General features: G+C 37.5%; 1 protein-coding gene across 3 annotated transcripts in view; it reads left to right on the plus strand.

Moving 5' to 3' along the window:
* Positions 1–21,538, plus strand: part of wdfy3 (WD repeat and FYVE domain containing 3) — a 253,917-nt gene that overhangs the window by 118,685 nt on the left and 113,694 nt on the right. For all 3 annotated transcript variants that reach the window (XM_052010252.1, XM_052010254.1, XM_052010253.1), the window contains 10 exons: positions 1,183–1,401; positions 6,271–6,452; positions 8,983–9,214; positions 12,204–12,364; positions 13,583–13,694; positions 14,988–15,178; positions 16,761–16,913; positions 17,537–17,610; positions 17,706–17,867; positions 19,218–19,309. In XM_052010252.1, coding sequence (XP_051866212.1) covers positions 1,183–1,401; positions 6,271–6,452; positions 8,983–9,214; positions 12,204–12,364; positions 13,583–13,694; positions 14,988–15,178; positions 16,761–16,913; positions 17,537–17,610; positions 17,706–17,867; positions 19,218–19,309 — 1,578 coding nt within the window. The remainder of the gene's footprint in view (positions 1–1,182; positions 1,402–6,270; positions 6,453–8,982; positions 9,215–12,203; positions 12,365–13,582; positions 13,695–14,987; positions 15,179–16,760; positions 16,914–17,536; positions 17,611–17,705; positions 17,868–19,217; positions 19,310–21,538) is intronic.

Here is a 21,538-nt window from a genome sequence, read left to right on the forward strand (position 1 = left end):
ATCCCTGGATTGTGAGGTGTGGAGGATGGGGAGGTCTCACTGGAGTGCTAAACATCAACCTGTGTACATTTCTGATCACTATATTGGCTTTTTTTGGAGTAAATGCACATATAAAGCTTGGGTTAATACATGATTCAGTTGTTTCTGCCCTCTTTGAAAAGAAGCCTTGAACATTGGAATGTGCTCACTGTTTCCCATTTTGCAATCCTTTGCTCATTTTGTTGCTTCCAACTTCATCATTTCACTCATTGTCCATGTCAGTTAGCAGTACTGGTTGCTTCATCAAATTGTGTAATTTTAAACAGCTAGTATTTTGTAAGCACCATACTTCATGAGAATTAACCAATATGTTCCATTATTTCCTGCTGACCTATAACAATATTGTATTTAACATGGGTGGTAATATAGCAATTTAGGATCAAGCCTGGTTCAGCTTTTTTTAAAAATGCTTGCATAAAGAGATTCTGAATATGCAGTGACCAGTCAGCATACTTAGTGTTTTGTGGGTGCCACTGAAATTCTAATAGAAGTATTCCAATTGTTTAATGAAGATCTGAACCTGCTGAAAGCAGGCATTGGCACCATTCTGGATCTTCTGGAAAATCTAGTTGTGTGCAGACATCCATAATTGATCCTTCAGGGATAATTCACCTATGCAAATTAAACCAGATTGTCTTAAGAAAATTAAATATTGTTTTTAATGTCTTTCAGTTTGTTTCTGGTACTAGGTTTTCCCTTCCTGAATTGAAGGAGACCACTGCATTTCTACTCCCATTGAATGCTGAGTTCCTTCAATGAATCATTGTTAGTGCCTGTTTCCATTATTTAAATAAGTTCATCTCCCAATTTATAACAGAATCTTTGTAGAAAGAAGGTGACAGGCAGAGATTCTTCTGTGCTTTGCTACTAATAGGAACTGCTGTCATGGGATTTTTAAGCTATTGTTTTTGCCAAATTACATCAGTGTTTTAACAATGCCTGTGCATCAAAATAAGTAGGGCTTGGAAGCCTAAATATCTGTCATAGCTGTGAGTGACTATAACTGAAATAATGTCAGTTGTAATGTACATGTGAAGCAGGAAACGGGATTTGTTCTTCATTTATTAAGCCACTGAGACATGGAGAAAATATATGTACTGTCTCTCACTTGTTTGTTTGAATAAAAGTAAAACTCTCTTTCAGGTGAACGATTCTTTCCACCGCCATCTGGACTTACTTATTCAACCTGGTTTTGCATTGAGAGGTTCAGTAACCCTCTGAGCAATCATCCTGTTAAGTTTCTTACCCTAGTGCGGAGATCAAATTCATCTGAGCAGCACTACATTTGTCTTGCTGTAATCCTTTCTGGGAAAGACAAGTCCCTGCTTGTTTCTACCAAGGAGGAGTTGTTGCAGAACTATGGTGAGTTAGTGCTGAATTTGATGTTTAAACATGCTTGGAAAGTAACAGATTGAAAATGAAGATTTTGCAAAATAACATTTTTATAATCCAAAATTATATTTTGGGAGGCATTATCAAGATAAGTAAGATTTATTTCTGGTACTGAAGTTAATATTATGAAAAGCAGTATTCTTTCATTCTCATTATTCTAAATCCAACCTGTTCTCTCTTCTCAATGGGGAGATGCCGTCATCTCAGAAATAAATGGTCTAAATCTATGCTGCACTGCTTCTTCGGCAAGTATGTCCATCCTTGGGTATAGAAACTAAAATGCAGATATTTAGTCCTGGAGTGATATCCATAAAGTGCTATATAATTGGGCCACCTGGAGGTTATCGTGCTTCATATATCAGCACACTTACATTATTCTGGATACTTATATTCAGTAATTTCCCACCATTTAAAAATACTGTTTTTCAGTTCATCCTACAGAAATGACCTTGGGTCTTCTCATTTTATATTCCATCTTTTACTTTTGTGTCTTTCACTTTTATTAGTATATTTCCTTTGCAGTCTCAGCATCTTCCTCACTGCTTAGCTGTGTATTGTCAACAACTTAGACATTAGGAACTTTTATCCGAATCATTAATATGGATTTCACATAGCTGAGGCCTCTTCAGTAGTCCCAGTACAATCTCATTAACATTGAAAATGATTCATTTTTTTCTGTCTGTTTTCTGTTTGTTACCCCATTCCTCTATCTACGCTGATGCATTAGATTGAATTCCATGATCCCTTATTTTGTGAAGTGTGAAGAATGGCAAAAGATTTAAGGAGGAGAAAGACTGGTTAAATGGGTGGACAAAAGCCAAATGCCTTTTAGCACAGGGAAATGTGAGGTGATATATTTTGGAAGGAAGGAGGGAATACTGCAAAAAGTGATTCAATTTTAACATGGCTGCAGGAACAATGAGGCCCAGATGAATGTACACAAATCATTGAAGCTAGCAGGACAAGACTTTCTTTTTTAAATGAAGAACTAATACAGAATCCTTACCTTTGTAAATAATGTACAAAAACAAGGAAGATATGCTAAATTTTTTATAAATCACTGGGTTTGGCTCAAGATTGCTATAAGAAGCTGTTTGTTGCATTTCCATACACCTGTAGACTTAAGTTGCAGAAATTAGAAATCTGCTTTGGTGACATCTTCAGGGGACCTGCGGCTGGTGAAAACAAAGTAAGCAGTTGTGTATCTAATTATCCTGTCAGGTGAAGGAATTTGTAATGAAGTTTCAGTTCAAGATTTCTTTCAGTGCAAATGGATGATATTAAGAGGAAAGGGAGAGAAAAGAATTACAGATTATTAAAATATAATATTTTAAATCTCCAGCAATAATTACACTATGAGTGAGACTCTGCTGAGGCTGCACATTTGTAAAACTTAGTGGTTGTCTATTATGTGAGTATTGCATCTTCATGTATTTTTATGTATTCTTGTGCCAAGTCTGTGGATAAGTTTCTAATAGAGTATAGTTGGAGGAGTAGGACAAGTTAGATAGCAACTGCTTGATTTTCACCTTTAAACTGCCTCTTCAGTGTTTAATAATGGAAAGTGCAATTTTGGGGTTAGGAACAGGAGGATGTGGAAGAGATTTCTGGAACGATATCAAGGATGCAGGATTTCAGTTATGTGGAGAGAATGGAGAAGCTATGGTCACCTTAGAGCAGAGAAGTTTGAAAGAGCATTTAATTAAGGTATTAAAAATGTTAATGAACTTCGAAAGTTTAAATGTTGGCAGAAGGGACAATAATTAAAGGATAACAGTTTAAGCTAATTGACAAAATACAAGTGAGGAGAAATTTTGGCACATGTTATAGTTGGAATGTGCCGTCAAGTTGGATTACAGAAACAAAGTCAATAGTTACTTCTGAAAGAGTATTGGTAAAGTGTTATCATTGGTAGAGCCTTCAGAGAAGAAGCACAAGAATGCTATTGATTGAATGACTCCTTCAAAGAACCAGTGCAGGCATGATCAGCTAATTTGCTGCCATCTGTGTTTTTGCATCATTTTGTGGCCAATATTTTGTGGTCAGTGCCACAACAAGATTAGTGTGTGCTGATGACCTTGAATACTTCATGGATTTTGATTTTTCCAATGTTGCAGCTAACAGGCATCAGCTTGAAGGGATCTCTGGCATACAGCAGCATTGATGATAACAGCAGGCTGAGAATGCAACTTAATTGAAGGATTCTCGCAGGTAGTAAACCAGGAAGTAAAAGCTCCAGCTTTTAATTGTCCTTTGACGGATTTATAGAGAGCAAAGCAAACATTGGATAATGGACAAGATTACAATGACGTATCAAAAGCATAGATTTGAAATAATTAAGAGGGAATAACAACTTACAAAATAATTTTTAGGTCCATATCTCATATATTGAAACACATGAGAGTATTTGAGGTTTTTGTCTTTGCTGATTTCAGATTATGCTGGAGAAGGCTGCAAAGCAGTATATCCATCTGAGGGATAGGGAATCACTGATGGCAGTTTTGGGGGTTCTGCATTTAAATATGCATATTTATGTTCCAAAATTGCTGCTGGATTTCCAATGTTCAGGCAGATCTTTCACTGTCCTGAGATTGCCAGTTACTTGCCCTGAACTGTACTGTTTCTTCCTATGTTATCCTTCTGCTGGGAAGTTGGCTCAGATCTCAGGGTGTACTGGGCCTCTCAGGGTTCCAGGATCACAAGATGTCTTCACAAAATTTCAAAACCGTGGAATCCGTTTCTGAAAATAAATAAAAAAAAATTAAGAGATCTATAAATACCCACATACCTGCTAATGAAAAGTTTATTAAATCAAAAAGAGAACTCTATTTATTTTTCTCTTGGCAGTCTATTTCACTCATTTCTTTTTTAAGCTTGCAGTTCTGGAACAAACTCAGTAGGAAGATCTCCCGTCCTGAGAGATGGGAAACTGTGGTGTGGACAATACCTTCTTGGAGTCTTCCTGTGCAGAAAGGTGTTCTGCAACCAGCCCTCTGTTGCATGGAAGACTGTGTATAACCTCTATTTGGGAATAGCCCATTGAGAGTGTTCTATGCTAGCAGATCTAAGTGCAACGGAACATTTGCTCCAATGTAATTGTTAAGCGCTGATATTGTCACCTTTATTTCTCATTGCAACTTCTGGGTCGTTAATTCTTTAGGAATGATTAACTGGTTTAATTTTGAATTTAGTTTGTTGTGAATGTGCAGAATTGCTTTTGAGCATTGTTCTTACGTTTATGGGACCTCCATTGTATTCAACTGAGTTCAGTATTAGAATAAAAAAAGTTAATAAATAGTATTATATTAGTTTTAGGTTAGCCCTGTTCATTTTGCAGTAGCATAATTGTCCAGAAATTTGCCACTATTGTGATTTTTTTTCCTCATTTGATGAGAAGTGTATGCATTTCAAACACTTGAACCTTCTTTACCCTTCAGTGAAATCGCAGCTGATCAGTATCTTGATGCTATCCGTCTATGTTGGTACCATATACTTTTATGACCTTGGCTGACAAAAATCTATCTGAGATTTATAATTATTATTTGAGCTGGCGGCCTCTGCTTTTTGAGCATGAAGTGTTATTTATGTTGTGGTCTTATAGGCCTGGCTCTGATTTTCTGCTGATTTCTTCACTGCAGAAAGATGGCAAATTCTCTTTACAATTCTAAAAACCTCAATAAAAGCAGCAGGCTCTTCTTTCTCTGTATTGGACATACACATCTGGTATAATCTTATAGCCCTGGTAATCTTGTAAATTCATTGCTATGGGAATGTTCTGGTGATTGGATGATCTGGGTTTCTTTGGTTGGAGGAAGAAAGGAAGAAGGTCAAAACAGTGCTCTGAGACTGCTGTCAATCATTAATAATGTAACACCAAGAGGCGATTGTGAACACCAACGTGGAGTAAATATATACAAAAAGAAAATCCTTGTTTTGCAGTTTATCTTTTGTACTTTTTTACCAGAGCATTATATTGTTAAAGGCTTTTTTTTAAGTATTTTCCCATTACAAAGTTTCTTTATCATAGCACCTTAAGTTAAGTGTAAACATTAATAGGGCATCTGCTCACAGGCTACCAACATTTTCATTTAAAATAGAACTGAAACAAGAGTGGTGGACATTGATTTACAGTCAACAGTTTTTTTGAGAGGCTGTGGTTTGGATCTCTTGTGGTATGGTGTGCTAACATGTTGTCTTAATTCATTGCAGGCTCATAAATGTTACTATGCTTCTATCTCAGGCCTCCTCTTCGGTTAATGTTTTGGACATTATTCTAATAATCTCTTCATGGTGTTAGTTTTTGTCTGATCAGCCCTCCGAAATATTTTGTGACATTTTTAATGTTAGTCCATGGAGAGGCAATTTAATATTTTGAGGGGAAGTTTATAAATTCAAGCAAGTGAATTTCTGAAATAAGTTTAAACAATTCTCCAAGATAATATTAACAGTAATATTATTGAACTTGAAAGTATGTTTGGAAAAATTCATAAGAGTTATACAGTATGGAAACAGGTCTTTCGGCTCAACTTGTCAATGCCAACCAAGATGCCTATTTAACCAAATCCCATTTGCCTGCATTGGCCCATATCCCTCAAAACTTTTCATATCTATGTACCCATCCATGTGTTCTTTAAATGTAATTGTATCTGCTTGTACCACCTGCTCTGGCAACTTGTTCCATATATCCATCACCCTCTGTGTGGAAAAACTTGCCCCTCAGATTTAAAAGCTACATGAAGTATTGGTGCTGATGGTGTACTATGTTGGTTTGTTCTAGAATAATGCAGGGTGATATCATCCTGTGAAATGTGCTGAATTGCTTTCCCTCTTGTTTTTTAGTTGACGACTTCAGTGAGGAGTCATCCTTTTATGAGATTCTTCCTTGCTGTGCTCGATTTCGCTGCAGTGATCTAATTAATGAGGGACAGTGGCATCACCTAGTGCTTGTGATGAGTAAAGGCATGTTGAAGAACAGCACTGCTACATTATACCTGGATGGTCAGCATGTTAACACGGTGAAGGTATGATATCCTGAGAGAGAGTTCAAATGAAGTTTAGCCTGGAATTGTAAAACTAACTGCATTTGTTACTTTCAACCAAATCATTTTTTTATGACTGCCTTCTGTTGATTATTTCTTACTTTTAAAATGACATCATAAGTTCAGTGGTTTTTGTACCAAAGGTAATTGAGCTAGTCTATCGTCATAGCACAAATTAGCCCTTTGTATTGTTCAAGAATTGCTGCTTGAGGTTTCACTTAGCTAGTCTGTTCTCTGTAATGATTATTCATAGTTTTTGACTTCATACTTCATCCTGTGGGAAATCTTTCATTCCTATCGTGATATAATTTCCGTTAGCTAATCAAAATCAAGTAAGCCAATTGGTTAGCCAGTGGATGTTAATTCCCAGAAGGATCTATGTTTTTAGAAGCTAATTTAAATAAGGTGATGGTACCATGTCCCAGACAATTATCTAATGACTAGGGTGTATGAAAAAAAACTGGTTCAGCTGTGGCCCTAGAACTTGTGATGTTATTGTAGATTGAAAGGTTGAATTAATCAGCTTATGAACTTTTGACATTGGTAAAAGAAGGCTTTTAATTTTGCTCATGCTGTTTCAAATGAAAACTTAGAAGGGCAAAATCAATATTAACTATTTGGTACTGTTATGGTAGTGGGTTAGAACTTTGATTTACTTGTATTAAAAGTTTTTTGTTGTGAAATTTAACTTTCAGATAATCAAATTTATAGACAATCACCAGTTTAACAATTTATTAATACCACTTACTGTTTAATTTTAACAAGAAAATTTTCAGACTTTGATAAATCAATGCCTCATTTGTGCGGTTTGTTTCAGTAGGGAATGTGTTACTTGTATACAGAGCTTTCATTTCACTCATGCTCCATTTGTCTCTGCAATTAATCTGTGGTAACTGTCTTTCCCTGCAATTTTTGAATTAAATTCATTTTACTTTTCAAATAAACTGACTGTCGTCAAAAATAAGTACTCTGTTCTTTCAGTAATCCTTAATCAACAGGTTATATATTTGCACAATAATATACAAGATTATATTTTATTTCATTTGTTAAATCCACTGGGCAGAGCAATGGCATTATTTTATCGCATAATATTGATGATGTGCACGGTGCCTTTATATAAAAAAAAAGCAATAAAAAAAACATACAGAACCGTTCAGACTTCCCATACCATTCTAAGAGCAAATATAGAAAATGTATGGGGTTATGGTACGTGATAAAAGAGAACAGGGCTGGTCCATTTATACATTTAGTTGATATTATTTGTCCAATTCAAGCTTTTTGAATCCTTCAAGAAAGATAATTCAAAAGATATAAAATATTCACATGAACCTATGAGAGCTTTCCATGATGCTGCATAGCAATATTGTTATTGGTTTATTATTGTCACTTATACCAAGGTACAGTGAAAAACTTGTCTTGCATATCGTTCATGCAGATCAATTCATTACAGTGCATTGAGGTAGTACAGGGTAAAAACATAACAATACAGAGTAAAGTATCACAACTACAGGGAAGTACATTGCAGGTATACAATAAAGTGCAAGGTCATAACAAGTATTGCTGTCTTTCCCTTTACCATTAAGATCAACTACAGCTTTGTGATAATCCCAGAATGATTCTCAAACTTGGCCAATGTCTTACAAAATTTATTCTATTTAGGTTAATTAGGCGATTCTTTATGTTCAATTTCATAAGGACTAATGGCATCACATAAACTATTTCTAAATTTCATTTAATTCCATAATCTGAAGTAAATTAGTCTATTGCATATTTGATTGCAAGTTTCTGTCTCTGCTGCTTTACAGTACCAACCTTCTATTGTTTTCAAAGACTGATAAACTTCATAAATGCTGTCTCTTTTGGCCAAAGAAACTTAAGGAGAAAAATAACCAGGTCTGATGTCAACATTTTTGGTCCGGATGTAAATGTGATTAATTGGACATGCTATTGATTTCCATGCGTAAAAGATGCAGATCATCCTTTAAAAACATTATTGAGGTTTCCTTCTCTCTCTCAAAAATAAAACAGCATGGTAGTGTGCAGCATTAATGAATTAATCCCTGAGACCTATATGCATACAGAATAATTGAAGTATTCGAATATGAGCATCATTTTTTTCTTAGTAATTTTAAGAAGTTAAAGATTTTAGTATATAATTATCTTTTGTCTTCTGGTAACATTTGTGCTCCATGTGGTTGATGTTTTAAGTTAGACTGTATTCAGTGAGCGTCAGGATTTTTAATGTTGCTTTTCAGCATTCAACTAAAGGAACAATATTCTGTTGAAGATTTTACCTCCACTGTGGAAACTGCAATTGTTTAAGATGCAAGTATTGTGAGGATCCAGTGCCCATTCTGCAATTCTGCCTTTCCATTTGCACTAGGAACTGCCTTTATTATGACAAACAGGAAGAAACAAATTTTATTCAAGAGTTATGTGAAAAACTCGATTTTTGCAGAACTGAAAATTACAAGCATTGACCAGCTTATTTTGTTTGTATTTATTTTTGTAGCTTCACTATATCCACAGTTCACCTGGTGGATCTGGATCTGCAAATCTGCCAGTTGTTAGTACGGTGTATGGCTACATTGGCACACCTCCAGCTCAGCGCCAGATCTCATCCTTAATATGGCGTCTTGGACCCACTCACTTTTTGGAGGAAGTTTTACCAGCTACCAGCATCAGTATCATTTATGAATTAGGACCGAATTATATTGGTAGCTTCCAAGCTGTGTGTATTCCATGTAAGTAACATTCTAGATATCAAATTGTAAAGTTCAAAATTTAGCTGATTAGGTTTTTGGCAAATATGAAAGAGTTTGTTAATTTGAGTTAAAGTGTGTTGGTGTTATGACATAACAGATTTACCCCAGCTTTTTATGTCTGTTGAAAAATCCTTCTCACATTTTACTTATTGTTTTTGTCACATTGATTTAAGCACGATGTTCCAACACTTGTCCTTGGTGTTACATTTTACAGTTGTAGATTATGACTTAAACATTCTTTAGCACTTTTTTTAAAGAATAGTGGGTTAGAACTATTCCCTCTCTTTCAGCAAGCTCGTGTAGTAATTAGAAGGCTAAGGTTAGGTCTGTAGACTACACTCTTCACCACAGTAGCCCTGGGTTAGGAAAATTTGGCAGGGTAAGCAACATAAAACCAGGAATCATTAATTTGATCTACAAAGCTTCTTCAATCAACTTATTTACATTTCTAACTTTTCTCAGATCTGACAAAGGGTTATTGGCCTGAAACATTAGCTCTTTTGCTTTCCAGAAACATTAACTCTTTTTCTTTTCATGGATGCTGCTCTCCACATCTAAGAAGAAAATATGACAGATGTTGTAATCATAACTGTCTTCAAGAAAGGAGATACAACATTGTGGTAATTATAGAGGGGTCTTCCAGCTGTCTGCCACAGGGAGAGTCATTGCAAGGCTTCTCTTCATCTGCCTTCTCCTAATGGCTAATTACATACTCTGCAGAGTGAATTCTGCTTGTTAAGAGGCAATAGATATGATCTTCATTCTGTGCCTGAGAAATCCAGGAGCAGCATCAACCTTTTTTGACCTTACATTGTCAACTGAGAAGGATGAGAGAATCCTTCTCAAATTTAGGTACCCTCAGAAATTTGTCTCCATCCTGTGTCTGCTACACCATGGTATGCAAGTCATGATTCTAGCAATGTGGACACCACAGATCCAATTGCAGTGGGGTCAAACAAGGCTGTTTGAGTTCTCTAGTCCTTTTCTCAGTCTTTCTTGTCGAAATATTATAACATATCTCAACAAGCTTCCTGCTGGAGTGGAGTAAATCTGCAGGTAAATGAGAAAGTGTTCACCCTCCATTGCCTCAATTCCAGGACCAAAGTCACTCCCAATTCAATCATCATGCTATAGAATACAGATGACACTTGCATGTGCATGTATTTGGAGACCGAGCTCCAAATCATTGATTCATTTACTGAAGGATGTGAAACAATGGGCCTTACCCTGAACACCTCGAAAAGAAAGGTCTTCTTCCAGCTTGGCCCACTGGTCTAAACCATCCTGCTTCCCATTCTTCTCCCTCCCCTCAACAATAGAGGTCCATGGTGAGGCTCTGAAAAACGTGGCTGCACTTTCTATAGCTCAGGAGCCACTTCTCAGCAAAGGCAGACATCAAAGATGCCTGATCAAAGGGCATGCTAGAGATGAATACTACCTACAGCTGGCACTTCAAAGCACTGGAAATATAATTAATGCTGCCTGCACAAAATCCTCCAAATCCATTGGCAGAATAAATGAACCAATATCAGTGTCCTCTCCCAGCCCAACATCCCTGAGATCAAGAGACTAATTACACACGGCATGCTCCAAAGAGCAGGCAATGTTATTTGCATGCCTGATACCAATCTTCCAAACACATTCTCAATTTTGGTGACAATCTCCATCAAAGGAATAGATTACCAGGACAGGAAGTGCTTCAAGCAAGTTCACACAAAGCCACCTTGAAATAAATTATCAACCTCATTGACTCATAGAAATCTTTGGCCCCTGCCCTTTCTGTGGCTGAGTCAGTAGACCCCACACTAGCCTCATCAGACACTTCAGATGCCATAGACCCAGAGTTGGAAACAAGTCATCGCTGATCTTGAGGATCTGCCTGGGAAGAAGAGGTTTTGCCCCCTATCATGGAACTCTTAATACCCTTATGTCAACTCTTATTCTCTCACTGCTTTTTATAGTTTGTCTGACCTCTTTAAATACCAAATATTCAACCTTAGTCAACATGCAGCCACATCTCTGTTTTACTTTTAGGTCAAACCCATTTGTACAAATGCATTCAGATACTCTATCTTTAATTTTAGCTTTATGCTGTTTTTGCTTGAATTGATTCATAAACTGATGAACTTTTGCTGTTTAAGCACTATCCCCTCTTGTCTCGCTTCACTATTATCAATCAGCTACTTTGCTCAGTGCCTGTGTCCTTTCACTTTTAATCTGTAACGTTTCCCCAATTTAAACACTGCCCTTGATTTCAGTATTTCAGCTGAATATTTCAATCTTACTGAAATCACAGAACAAGTTTTGTATTACATTTCAATAATGTGCAACGATGAATAGCACACAGCAAAGCCAATTCAAATGCGCTTGGATTGTATTTGCTAGTGGCTCAGCACGTGCACTGTGTGCAGCCATAGTCCATAGTTTAGAAAGACTTCATTTCAATTGTTGCTCTTGGCTGAATTAGTTTCAACTAAGCTGGGGGCTTTCTTTATGGTTGCTATCTGAGCTATATGCTATATATATGAGCTAAGAGAAGCTTGATAATATCAAATAGTCCACTACCCTTTGCTTGTTGCTAATTCTGTGGAAGTATGAAGATTATCAATTGGTCCAGTTGCTTGTGAACTGCTGCTGGGTGCTGAATACAGCATGACTCACTGCTTTTAAAGGAAAGGGGGTTAAGAAGAGATCAGATGAAACATGCATGTAGGTCAGTTGTGGAAAATGTGTGTTTGCTTCAAGTTTTAAAGTATTGCTATTACAACCAGGGTAAGAGTTGAAAAATAGCAAACATAGTGACACTGAATATGTGTGCTGAAAAGTGACATGTATCTTCATATTTTGTATAAAAATGATTTTTGGCTCCATGTTTGCCTTTGAATACATTAGCTGCTTTCTTTGAAGATAACATGTATGTGACATTTTCTGAATTATTGATCTGTCTTTTTATCTCCTTTTTATAAAGGCAAAGATTCAAAACCTGAAATGGCGATTCCATCTCCCATGAGCCTGATCCCTGAAGAGAAAGTATCATTTGCACTTTATGCACTGTCAGTCTCTACACTTACAGTGGCCAGAATTAGGAAAAATTACAACAAAGTGGATAGCAAAACAATAGCCAAACAGGTGAGTAATCATTCTAAGACTTCCCTTCAAAACAATTGGACAGGCTAAAGCAATGGGGCTGGATCATGATTGATCCAGTCTGCTGTTTGCACCTCACACTGTTTCCACAGCTGCAGTTAATTTTGTAGTCTTGAGAATTAAATCGACTCCAGGCTTTGCTGCTGTAGTTGTCCCACAGTCTGCAAATGGCAACTAGGTTTAAGCTCCTTCCCTGTTGGCCCTTTGACACCTCGTTGTTAAAGGCCTTTTGAATTGTTTCTAAATCTCTCTAATAATCTCTCTAATATTTTGGCAGGAATCTCAAGTTTACAATTGGGTATGGTACATCCAGATAGTTCCCCTTCATTTTGCAGAATTTTTAGGCATGCAACAAATGAGCTTTCAACTCTTGTTCAGTACCCAGGAGCAAACTGTTATAGAAAGGAGACCTATGAAAGGGCTGTGTGGTTTACTGCAGCTCCTTGTGCCTTACATTCTTATGAATATCTGCAGATTACTGTTTGGGTAAATTCCCATAACACTTATGTTTACACTGGGAGGAGGAAGAACAATTCTTAAGGACCAACCAAGGGGAAATTTAATGTTCCAGTATACTGGTAAAACTGACTCTACAATTTTTTTTCAATGACCGTGAGAGTGAAGGCAGGGTTCATGCCCTGCAGGGCAAGGGCAAACTGTTCTTTTAAAAAAAATTACATTTTATTCAAATTTTAAAAAAACAATTTATCCAAATGAAGTTGTAAAACCAGAAGTATGTTCTGTTGTCAGTGCAACTATCATTATTGTTTTTTGAATGTAAATTTAATTATTTTATCCCTTCCCTTGCAATTTTCAGTATGGGTTTTCATCTCTAGAACATCTTTTTATGTTGTGAATTGAGGGCCAGTCATTGCTTCCTATTCTCTGGCTTTCTTGGATAAGCATAGAAAGAAAGGTGCTTTGTGAAGAAAGAATAGGTTGAAGAAGAGAGTGTGTATAATTTTTTTTCACTGTCAAACAATGGGAAGATTGTTTACTTGCAGACTCTCTAGATTTGCTTGCAAATTTTCCTTCACTAAAGAAAAGGCCATAAAATTGACTATGCAAGGAGCAAAAGTGGCTTGTTTATATTGTTTTGCAGTAATGAGATGTTGTTGCTGGTCCTTTTGTTTTGGGTTTTAAAGCAGATGGCTAAATTTGGAACTACTTAACTACTAACTATTTTTCTGTGTTTTGTAGATGGCCATTTCCTCTCATGAAAATGCTACGCCAGTAAAACTGTTGCATAATGCTGCAGGCCATTTAAATGGACCAGCAAGAACTATTGGTGCAGCTCTAATAGGATACCTAGGTATGGTATCAATCACAAAGACTTCGGCATTTTAAATTCTTTGATCTTATTTTACCCTATGCCAATTTGCACATGGCTCATGCAGGAAAGGGTGTCATTGAAATTCAAAAGTCAATGCAATCATTTAATCCCTGACTATGCCACCCTGGCCATTCACTTTTCTCTCTTCTATCTTCTGAGTAAAGATATAGGAGCTTGAAAGCCTGTTAATCCAGACAAGAACAGATTCTTCCCCACTGCTATCAGACACCTGAACCAACCACCTCTTTCACACTCTCTTCCCAGTGATGTTGCCACGTTTTCATAGTCCTAACTCTACCTCTCTAGTTAGTCCGCGATTCTCACTTATGTACTTTTTTGTGCTACTTCAGATTGCATTACAATCTTTGCACAATTCTTTTTGTGCTCGTCGTTGTATTTATTATTACCATGTATACTGTTTATTCTGTGAGCTTCATGCAAAGAATTTCATTGCACCCTGGTGTATATGACAATAAACTAATCTAATATAATCAAATCAATTCCTTCATCAATGTCAAAACCCTGAAGCTCCTTTGCCAAATGTGGTGTGGGACAGTAGAATTTCAAACAGGAGGATCATTACCATCTTGAGGGCAATTAGGGGTAATATGTTAACTTTGCTAGCATCTGCCACAATGTGTAAATGTATGAAAAAAATACTTGCTGTTCCAGATGAATCTTTGTGCTGCAGTTGCAAAACTCTTACTTGCTTCATTGAGATTGGTTAGAAGATAGTGGGAGCTGTTTTGTTTTAAAATATGGCACAGGAATTAAAAATGAACTGTAATGAGATGTGCCATTCTACCAGGTAAAATTGGCAAGACCTTTTCCTGGAAAAATCGTTAATGAGCCTGTCCGTAATTGTGATGTTTGTCAGCCTCCACATTCACGATCCAATAAGAGAGATGTGTATACTAATTAAAATACTACTAAATTTCATATCTGTCATATTAATGCTTTATCCAGTTCTGTGGCTGGTTGTATTTTAAAAATTAAGTGCAGTCAAAAGTACTAAAAGCAGTAAATAGATTTTTTTTCCCCTTTTTTGGAAGCAATGTTTTCTCACACCATTTCCGATAAAGGGTCCCTGATCTGAAACATTGATTCTTTTTCTCTCCCCATGAAAACTGTTTGATCTGATGAATGCTTCCAGTATTTTTTTTCTTTTTGTTTCAGATTTCTAGTATCTGCAACTTCTGCTCTACTTACTGATAATTTTAAGTTTTTGTATTGGTATCAATATTTTTGAATTAACTGATTTTATTTTGCCAGGTGTGAGAACATCTGTTCCTAAGCCTGTTGCCACTACGTTGCAATATATTGGTGGAGCAGCTGCTATTTTAGGATTGGTTGCGATGGCATCAGACGTTGAAGGTCTCTATGCTGCTGTGAAGGCTCTTGTTTGTGTGGTGAAAAGTAATGCATTGGCCAGCAAAGAGATGGAGAGGATTAAGGGATATCAGGTAAGAACTTCATTGTAATGGAAAGCTGAAATAGAGCAGCCTAAATGTGTTGATTAAGTTGAGGTAATTGGTATTTTGTTTTGCCTTCATAAAGTACCAGTGGAGGAAAATGCATGGAATGACATATAACACTAGGAATGACACCAACAGATAAAGTACTAAACAGAACAAATAGTTAGAATTTTGTACAGATTGCAGTTCAATGGTTTTGTATGAGTGTCGAAAATATGTACAAAGACAACACATGTTCAATATCTGTATACATGCACATGGAAATGCATGTTAACATGTACTCATACCTATGTGCACAAACTTCACTGAAGGTATTTGGTATTGGTTTATTATTGTCACGTACTGAGATACAGTGAAAAGCTTTTGTTTACTTGTAATCCAGTCAGGCCATGCCATACATAAGTACATCAAGGTACTAAAAAGAAAAGCAGAATATAGTGCTGTACCTGCAGAGAAAATGCAGTGCAGGTAGCAAATAAAGTGCAAGAGCCACAACGAGGTAGATTGGGACATCAAGAGTTCACCTTTAGCATACAAGAAATCTGTTCGAGTTGGATAACAGTGGGATAGACGCTGTCCTTGAGTCTGGTGGTACATGCTTTCAATGGGAGAGGAGAGAGAGAGTGAGAGAATGACCTTGGTGGGAGGGGTCCTTGATTATGTTGGCTGCTTTCCCAAGGTTGCAGGAAGTCTAGATGGATTTAATGGGGGGGGGGGGGGGGGGGGGGGGGGAGGGGGGCTGGTTTGCGTGATGGCCGTGTTCACAACTCTTTGCAATTTCTTGTGGTCTTGGGGCAGAGTAGTCACCATACCAAGCTGTGATGCATCCAAGTAGGATACTTGCTATGGTGCACCTGTAGTAATTGGTAAGAGTGTCAGAGAATTGGAAGCCATGTGAAACTGGGACAGGAGGAATTGAGGCCTGGGGCAAGCTTGAGGGGGAAAGGTGGCCTACTGCTCCTCCATTTTCTTGTGATCTCAGTCAGTAAGTTTGGTACTTCCTCATTCTTGTGGAACTGTTGGTATTTTCCAGCACAATCTGGATCAGCCAAGCTGGTGTTAAATAGGAGGTGGCTTAGTATATCTTTATTTGGTACATAATTTTAACATCATAAAAGATTTACATGTATTGGAGAGGCATAGAGAAAAGCAGCAAAACTAATCCTAAATGTGAAGGCAGTGAACACTGAAGAGTGAAAGTCCAGGCAGGCTGGAACTTCACCAGGGTGTACAAAACATTATATGGTATAGGAAAAATTAGTCTTGCATAAATGCTTCATTGTGAGTCCAGAAAATATAAATGGAGTAAATAAATTTAAATTAGAAATGTGTATAAACTGAATAGTATGAATTTCATACAACCACTAATAAATCTGTAGAATAATTTTGTAGGCAAGGGAGCAATGGCAGGTAATAGGAACATTTGAAATAAAAGAGAGTGATGATCCTTGATGAAGTGAATGGTTTTGTCTTTACCTTTGTTTTTTGGTGTCATTTCAAGTCTGCTAATACTCATTTTCAGTAGAATTGATGAGCTTCTCAGTGAAAGTTGTTTATTTTCCTATTTTAGCTCTTGGCTATGCTGCTGAAGAAGAAGAGGACTCTCTTGAATAGTCATATTCTTCATCTCACATTTTCATTGGTGGGAACTGTTGACAGTGGCCATGAGACCAGTATCATTCCTAATTCTAATGGATTTCAGGATTTGCTTTGTGACTTTGATGTAAGGCTTGGTTATAATATGTTGCAACAATAACCTAGAAAATATACAACATAGATTTCTATCTGACAAATCTTTTTTTGCTTTGAGGAAATATATCCTGCATGAAGTAGCCCAGTTTCAGAATTCCAGTGGAGCTAATGCTTGTTGTGGCCCCCATTATATGCTACTATTCCTGCTGGAATGCCATGCTACCTTTAAAACTTCCTCTACTTGGGAGGCAATAGTAATTACACCCACAGAAATAAATGTATTCATATGATATCTGTTAATTGGGCCCACAATGCTGAATCCCCATCGCTCTTATTCCCTGAGAGATGCATTAGGGCATTGAGATTCTGTAACAATATAGAATCACTTTTGGCATATTGCAACTCTAGAATTCCAGTATCTTCAGTAAATGGTGTAGGAACCACTTGTTGGATCAAGATAAACTTGTTCTCAAGATTTGGTATGGGATCATAGCCAGGGTGTAGTTGGGACTGTAATCTTTACTGCTTAGTTCACGTGGTACAGCTCTCAGCTCAGAACTATCAACCTGTTATACATGTTTATTATTTATAATGATCGAGAAATGTTTTTACGATGTCATTTTTTGAGTTTCTTTAAATATTTTGCATTTACAGGTATGGCTCAATGCACCATATGAACTTCATCTCTCGTTGTTTGAGCACTTTATTGAACTTCTGACTGAGTCAAGGTATTATTAAACTAGTTCAAAATACATTTTCATTAAATGTTCATGTATCGTATAAAATATTATGATTAAAAAGGTTGCTTTAATGTTTTTTACAGTGAGGCTTCACGAAATGGCAGGTTAATGAGGGAATTCCAGTTGATACCAAAGCTGTTGCTTACTCTGAAAGATACATTCCTGTCACAGTCGACCATTGCAGCTATCAGCAATGTACTCAGCCTTCTGCTGCAAGGATTTCCAAACAGCAATGATCTGCTCAGGTAGAGTTGTATTAAAAAAAATACTGATTGAATTTAATTATACAGACAGTCCTGAGGTTATGGCAGGGTTTCTTCCTGAGAACTGTTGATAACCTGAACTGTTTGTAAGTTGGAAATGAACAGAAACAGGTGTGGCAGGAGAGCGAGCAGGCCGGGCAAGAGTGGTCACCGGCCAGCTTCACTGACTCAGTGAGTGTGAGTGAATGAATTTGCTTAGTGTTTCCAGCTCTGCTTGGCTGGACCCTGTCACTGATTGCTGTGGGGAGAGAAGGCACGCAGGCAGAAGATGCCCACAGCAGCTGGCAAATCTATCCCTATCCATCCCGCCAGTCTCCCAAGTGCTCGTTTGTAGGTACAAGGTGTCCATAAGTTGAGCGTTTGTAACCTGGGGAGGACCTGTAGTGAATTATCTGAGTATTGGATATCCTTTGCCAGAAAGCCGTGAAGTGTCAAGAGGTGAATCATTTGCTGCAGGCTACGTAGTTTCTGTAGCTGCGGCATTTCTATAGATGGGCAAGTTGAATTTCTGGTCAGTGGTGACTCCCAACGAATTGGTGGTAGGGGACTTGACACTGGTGCTGCTATTGATTGTCAAGGGTAGTTGGTTAGACTGTCTTGTTGGAGGTGGTCATTGTCTGGCGCTTTAATGCCCAAATGTTGTCTAGGTCTTACTGTATGCAGACTTGAGATTTTTATTTTATTCGCTGAAGAGTTGTGTATGGAATTGAATGTTATGCAAACATCCCACTTCTGACTTTATGACAGCAGGAAGATCATTGGTGAAGCAGCAGAAAATGGTTGTTCCTTAGACACCCTGATGAACTCTTGCTGTGAACTCCTGGGGCTGGGATGATTGACCTCATACAACCACCAATATCTTCATTTGTGGAACATTATAACTTCTACCACTGGAGTGTTTTCCTTTTGATGCTCATTAACTTCAATTTTATCAGGCCACCAATTTGACCAAACGCAGTCAGACTCTGCCTTGATATCTTACCTCACTTCTGCAATGCTGTCAATATTGAAAATATAGAAAAAATATTCTAAAATAAGTTGAAGAGTGTGAGATTGCAATTAATATTTTAATGTTGTGATTAATACCTATTCATTGGTTTATTCAGTTGACAGTCTTAGCTTTTACATGGAAACAAATCTAGAAGTTATAGATCGCTCATGGGAAATCACAAGAATCTTGTTTTGCTAGTCTAAAAGTGAAGGAGGTATTTGGGGGCCTATTGAGAAGAGTGGAGAATTCTTTCTTTCCTTCTACTTGTACTAAATGGTTAAAAGTATCTCTGATGTATGTATTGCGTACATATTATTAATTTATTGTTTTTTTGTGCTCAGGTTTGGTCAGTTTCTTTCTTCTACCTTACCCACTTTTGCAGTCTGTGAAAAGTTTATTATCATGGAAGCTATCAATGAGGAAAAGGAAGAAGGTGAGCAGTATATCTGTAGTTTATGATCTGGTTTTGTGTCTTGGTTGTGTGATGTCCTAACAGTCTCAATTGACTGTACTGTGTTTCACTATAGTACTGTAAAATAAATGTTTATTTTAAACTCAACTGTTCTGAGAACAATTCATGATTACTAGTAACATTATATGCTGCTGTTATATACTGAAGGTTCCAGCAACACAGTGGTATTGCATTTGAGAGCCATGGTGGCGTGCAAAAGTTTGGGCACCCCTGGTCAAAATTTCTGTTACTGTGAATAGTTAAGTGAGTAGAAGATGAACTGATCTCCAAAAGTAATAAAGTTAAAGATGAAACATTCTTTTAACATTTTAAGCAAGATTAGTGTATTATTTTTGTTTTGTACAATTTTAGAGTGAAAAAAGGAAAGGAGCACCATGCAAAAGTTTGGGCACCCCGAGAGATTTGAGCTCTCAGATAATTTCACCAAGGCCTCAGACCTTCATTAGCTTGTTAGGGCTATGGCTTGTTCACAGTCATCGTTAGGAAAGGCCAGGTGATGCAAATTTCAAAGCTTTATAAATACCCTGACTCCTCAAACCTTATCCCAACAATCAGCAGCCATGAGCTCCTCTAAGCAGCTGCCTAGCATTCTGAAAATTAAAATAAATGATGCCCACAAAGCAGGAGAAGGCTATAAGAAGTAGCAAAGCGTTTTCAGGTAGCTGTTTCCTCAGTTCGTAATGTAATTAAGAAATGGCAGTTAACGGGAACGGTGGAGGTCAAGTCGAGGTCTGGAAGACCAGGAAAACTTTCCGAGAGAACTGCTCATAGGATTGTTAGAAAGGCAAATCAAAACCCCTGTTTGACTGCAAAAGACCTTCAGGAAGATTTAGTAGACTCTGGAGTGGTGTCGCACTATTCTACTGTGCAGCGACACCTGCACAAATATGGCCTTCATGGAAGAGTCATCAGAAGAAAACCTTTCCTGCGTCCTCACCACAAAATTCAGCATCAGAAGTTTGCAAAGGAACATCTAAACAAGCCTGATGCATTTTGGAAACAAGTCCTGTGGACTGATGAAGTTAAAATAGAACTATTTGGCCGCAATGAGCAAAGGTAAGTTTGGAGAAAAAAGGGAGCCTTTCCAACTGTTAAGCACGGGGGTGGATCAATCCTGCTTTGGGCTTGTGTTGCAGCCGGTGGCACGGGGAACATTTCACTGGTAGAGGGAAGGATGAATTCAAGTAAATACCAGCAAATTCTGGAAGCAAACATCGCACCAGCTGTAAAAAAAAGATGAAGAGGATGGCTTCTACAACAGGATAACGATCCTAAACACACCTCAAAATCCACAATGGACTACCTCAAGAGGCACAAGCTGAAGGTTTTGCCATGGCCCTCACAGTCCCCTGACATAAACATCATGGAAAATCTGTGGATAGACCTCAAAAGAGCAGTGCATGCAAGACGGCCCAAGAATCTCACTGAACTAGAAGCCTTTTGCAAGGAAGAATGGGCGAAAATCACCCAAACAAGAATTGAAAGACTCTTAACTGGCTACAGAAAGCGTTTACAAGCTGTGATACTTGCCAAAGGGGGTGTTACTAAGTACTGACCATGCAGGGTGCCCAAACTTTTGCTTTGGGCTCTTTTCCTTTTTTGTTATTTTGAAACTGTAAAAGATGGAAATAAAAAAGTAAACTTGCTTAAAATATTAAAGAACAGTGTCATCTTTAACTTCATGCCTTTTGGAAATCAGGTCATCTTTTACTCGCTTAGCTATTCACAGTAACAGAAATTTTGACCAGGAGTGCCCAGACTTTTGCATGCTACTGTATATCACACTACTTCACTGTTACACACATTGTATTCTGTTAAGATAGTGTACACTTGTACAAATATAATTGGAGTTCTATCTGCTCAATTAGTGTCAGGATGTTTCTTGAACCATCTGGCTCTTACATTTGAAACTTGGAGAGTCATAGAGTCATACAGCGCAGAAACAGGTCCTTTGGCTTATGCCAATCATCAAATACCCATCTTTACTAGTCCCCAAAGTATGAGGCTGGCTCATACTCTTTAAATAAACTTATGGATGTATCACTTGACATAAACCACAATAACAACTACAGATGCAATTGTACAGGAATGTGAAATCAGAAAACCAGCATAAAAAGTGCAAGACAGCAGTCCCATAAGAAATTCAAAATAGTCAGATGATGATGTTCCATGTTCCATTAACTGATATGT

This window comes from Pristis pectinata, chromosome 2, assembly GCF_009764475.1.
Source record: "Pristis pectinata isolate sPriPec2 chromosome 2, sPriPec2.1.pri, whole genome shotgun sequence".
In the NCBI taxonomy this organism is placed as follows: Eukaryota; Metazoa; Chordata; class Chondrichthyes; order Rhinopristiformes; family Pristidae; genus Pristis; species Pristis pectinata.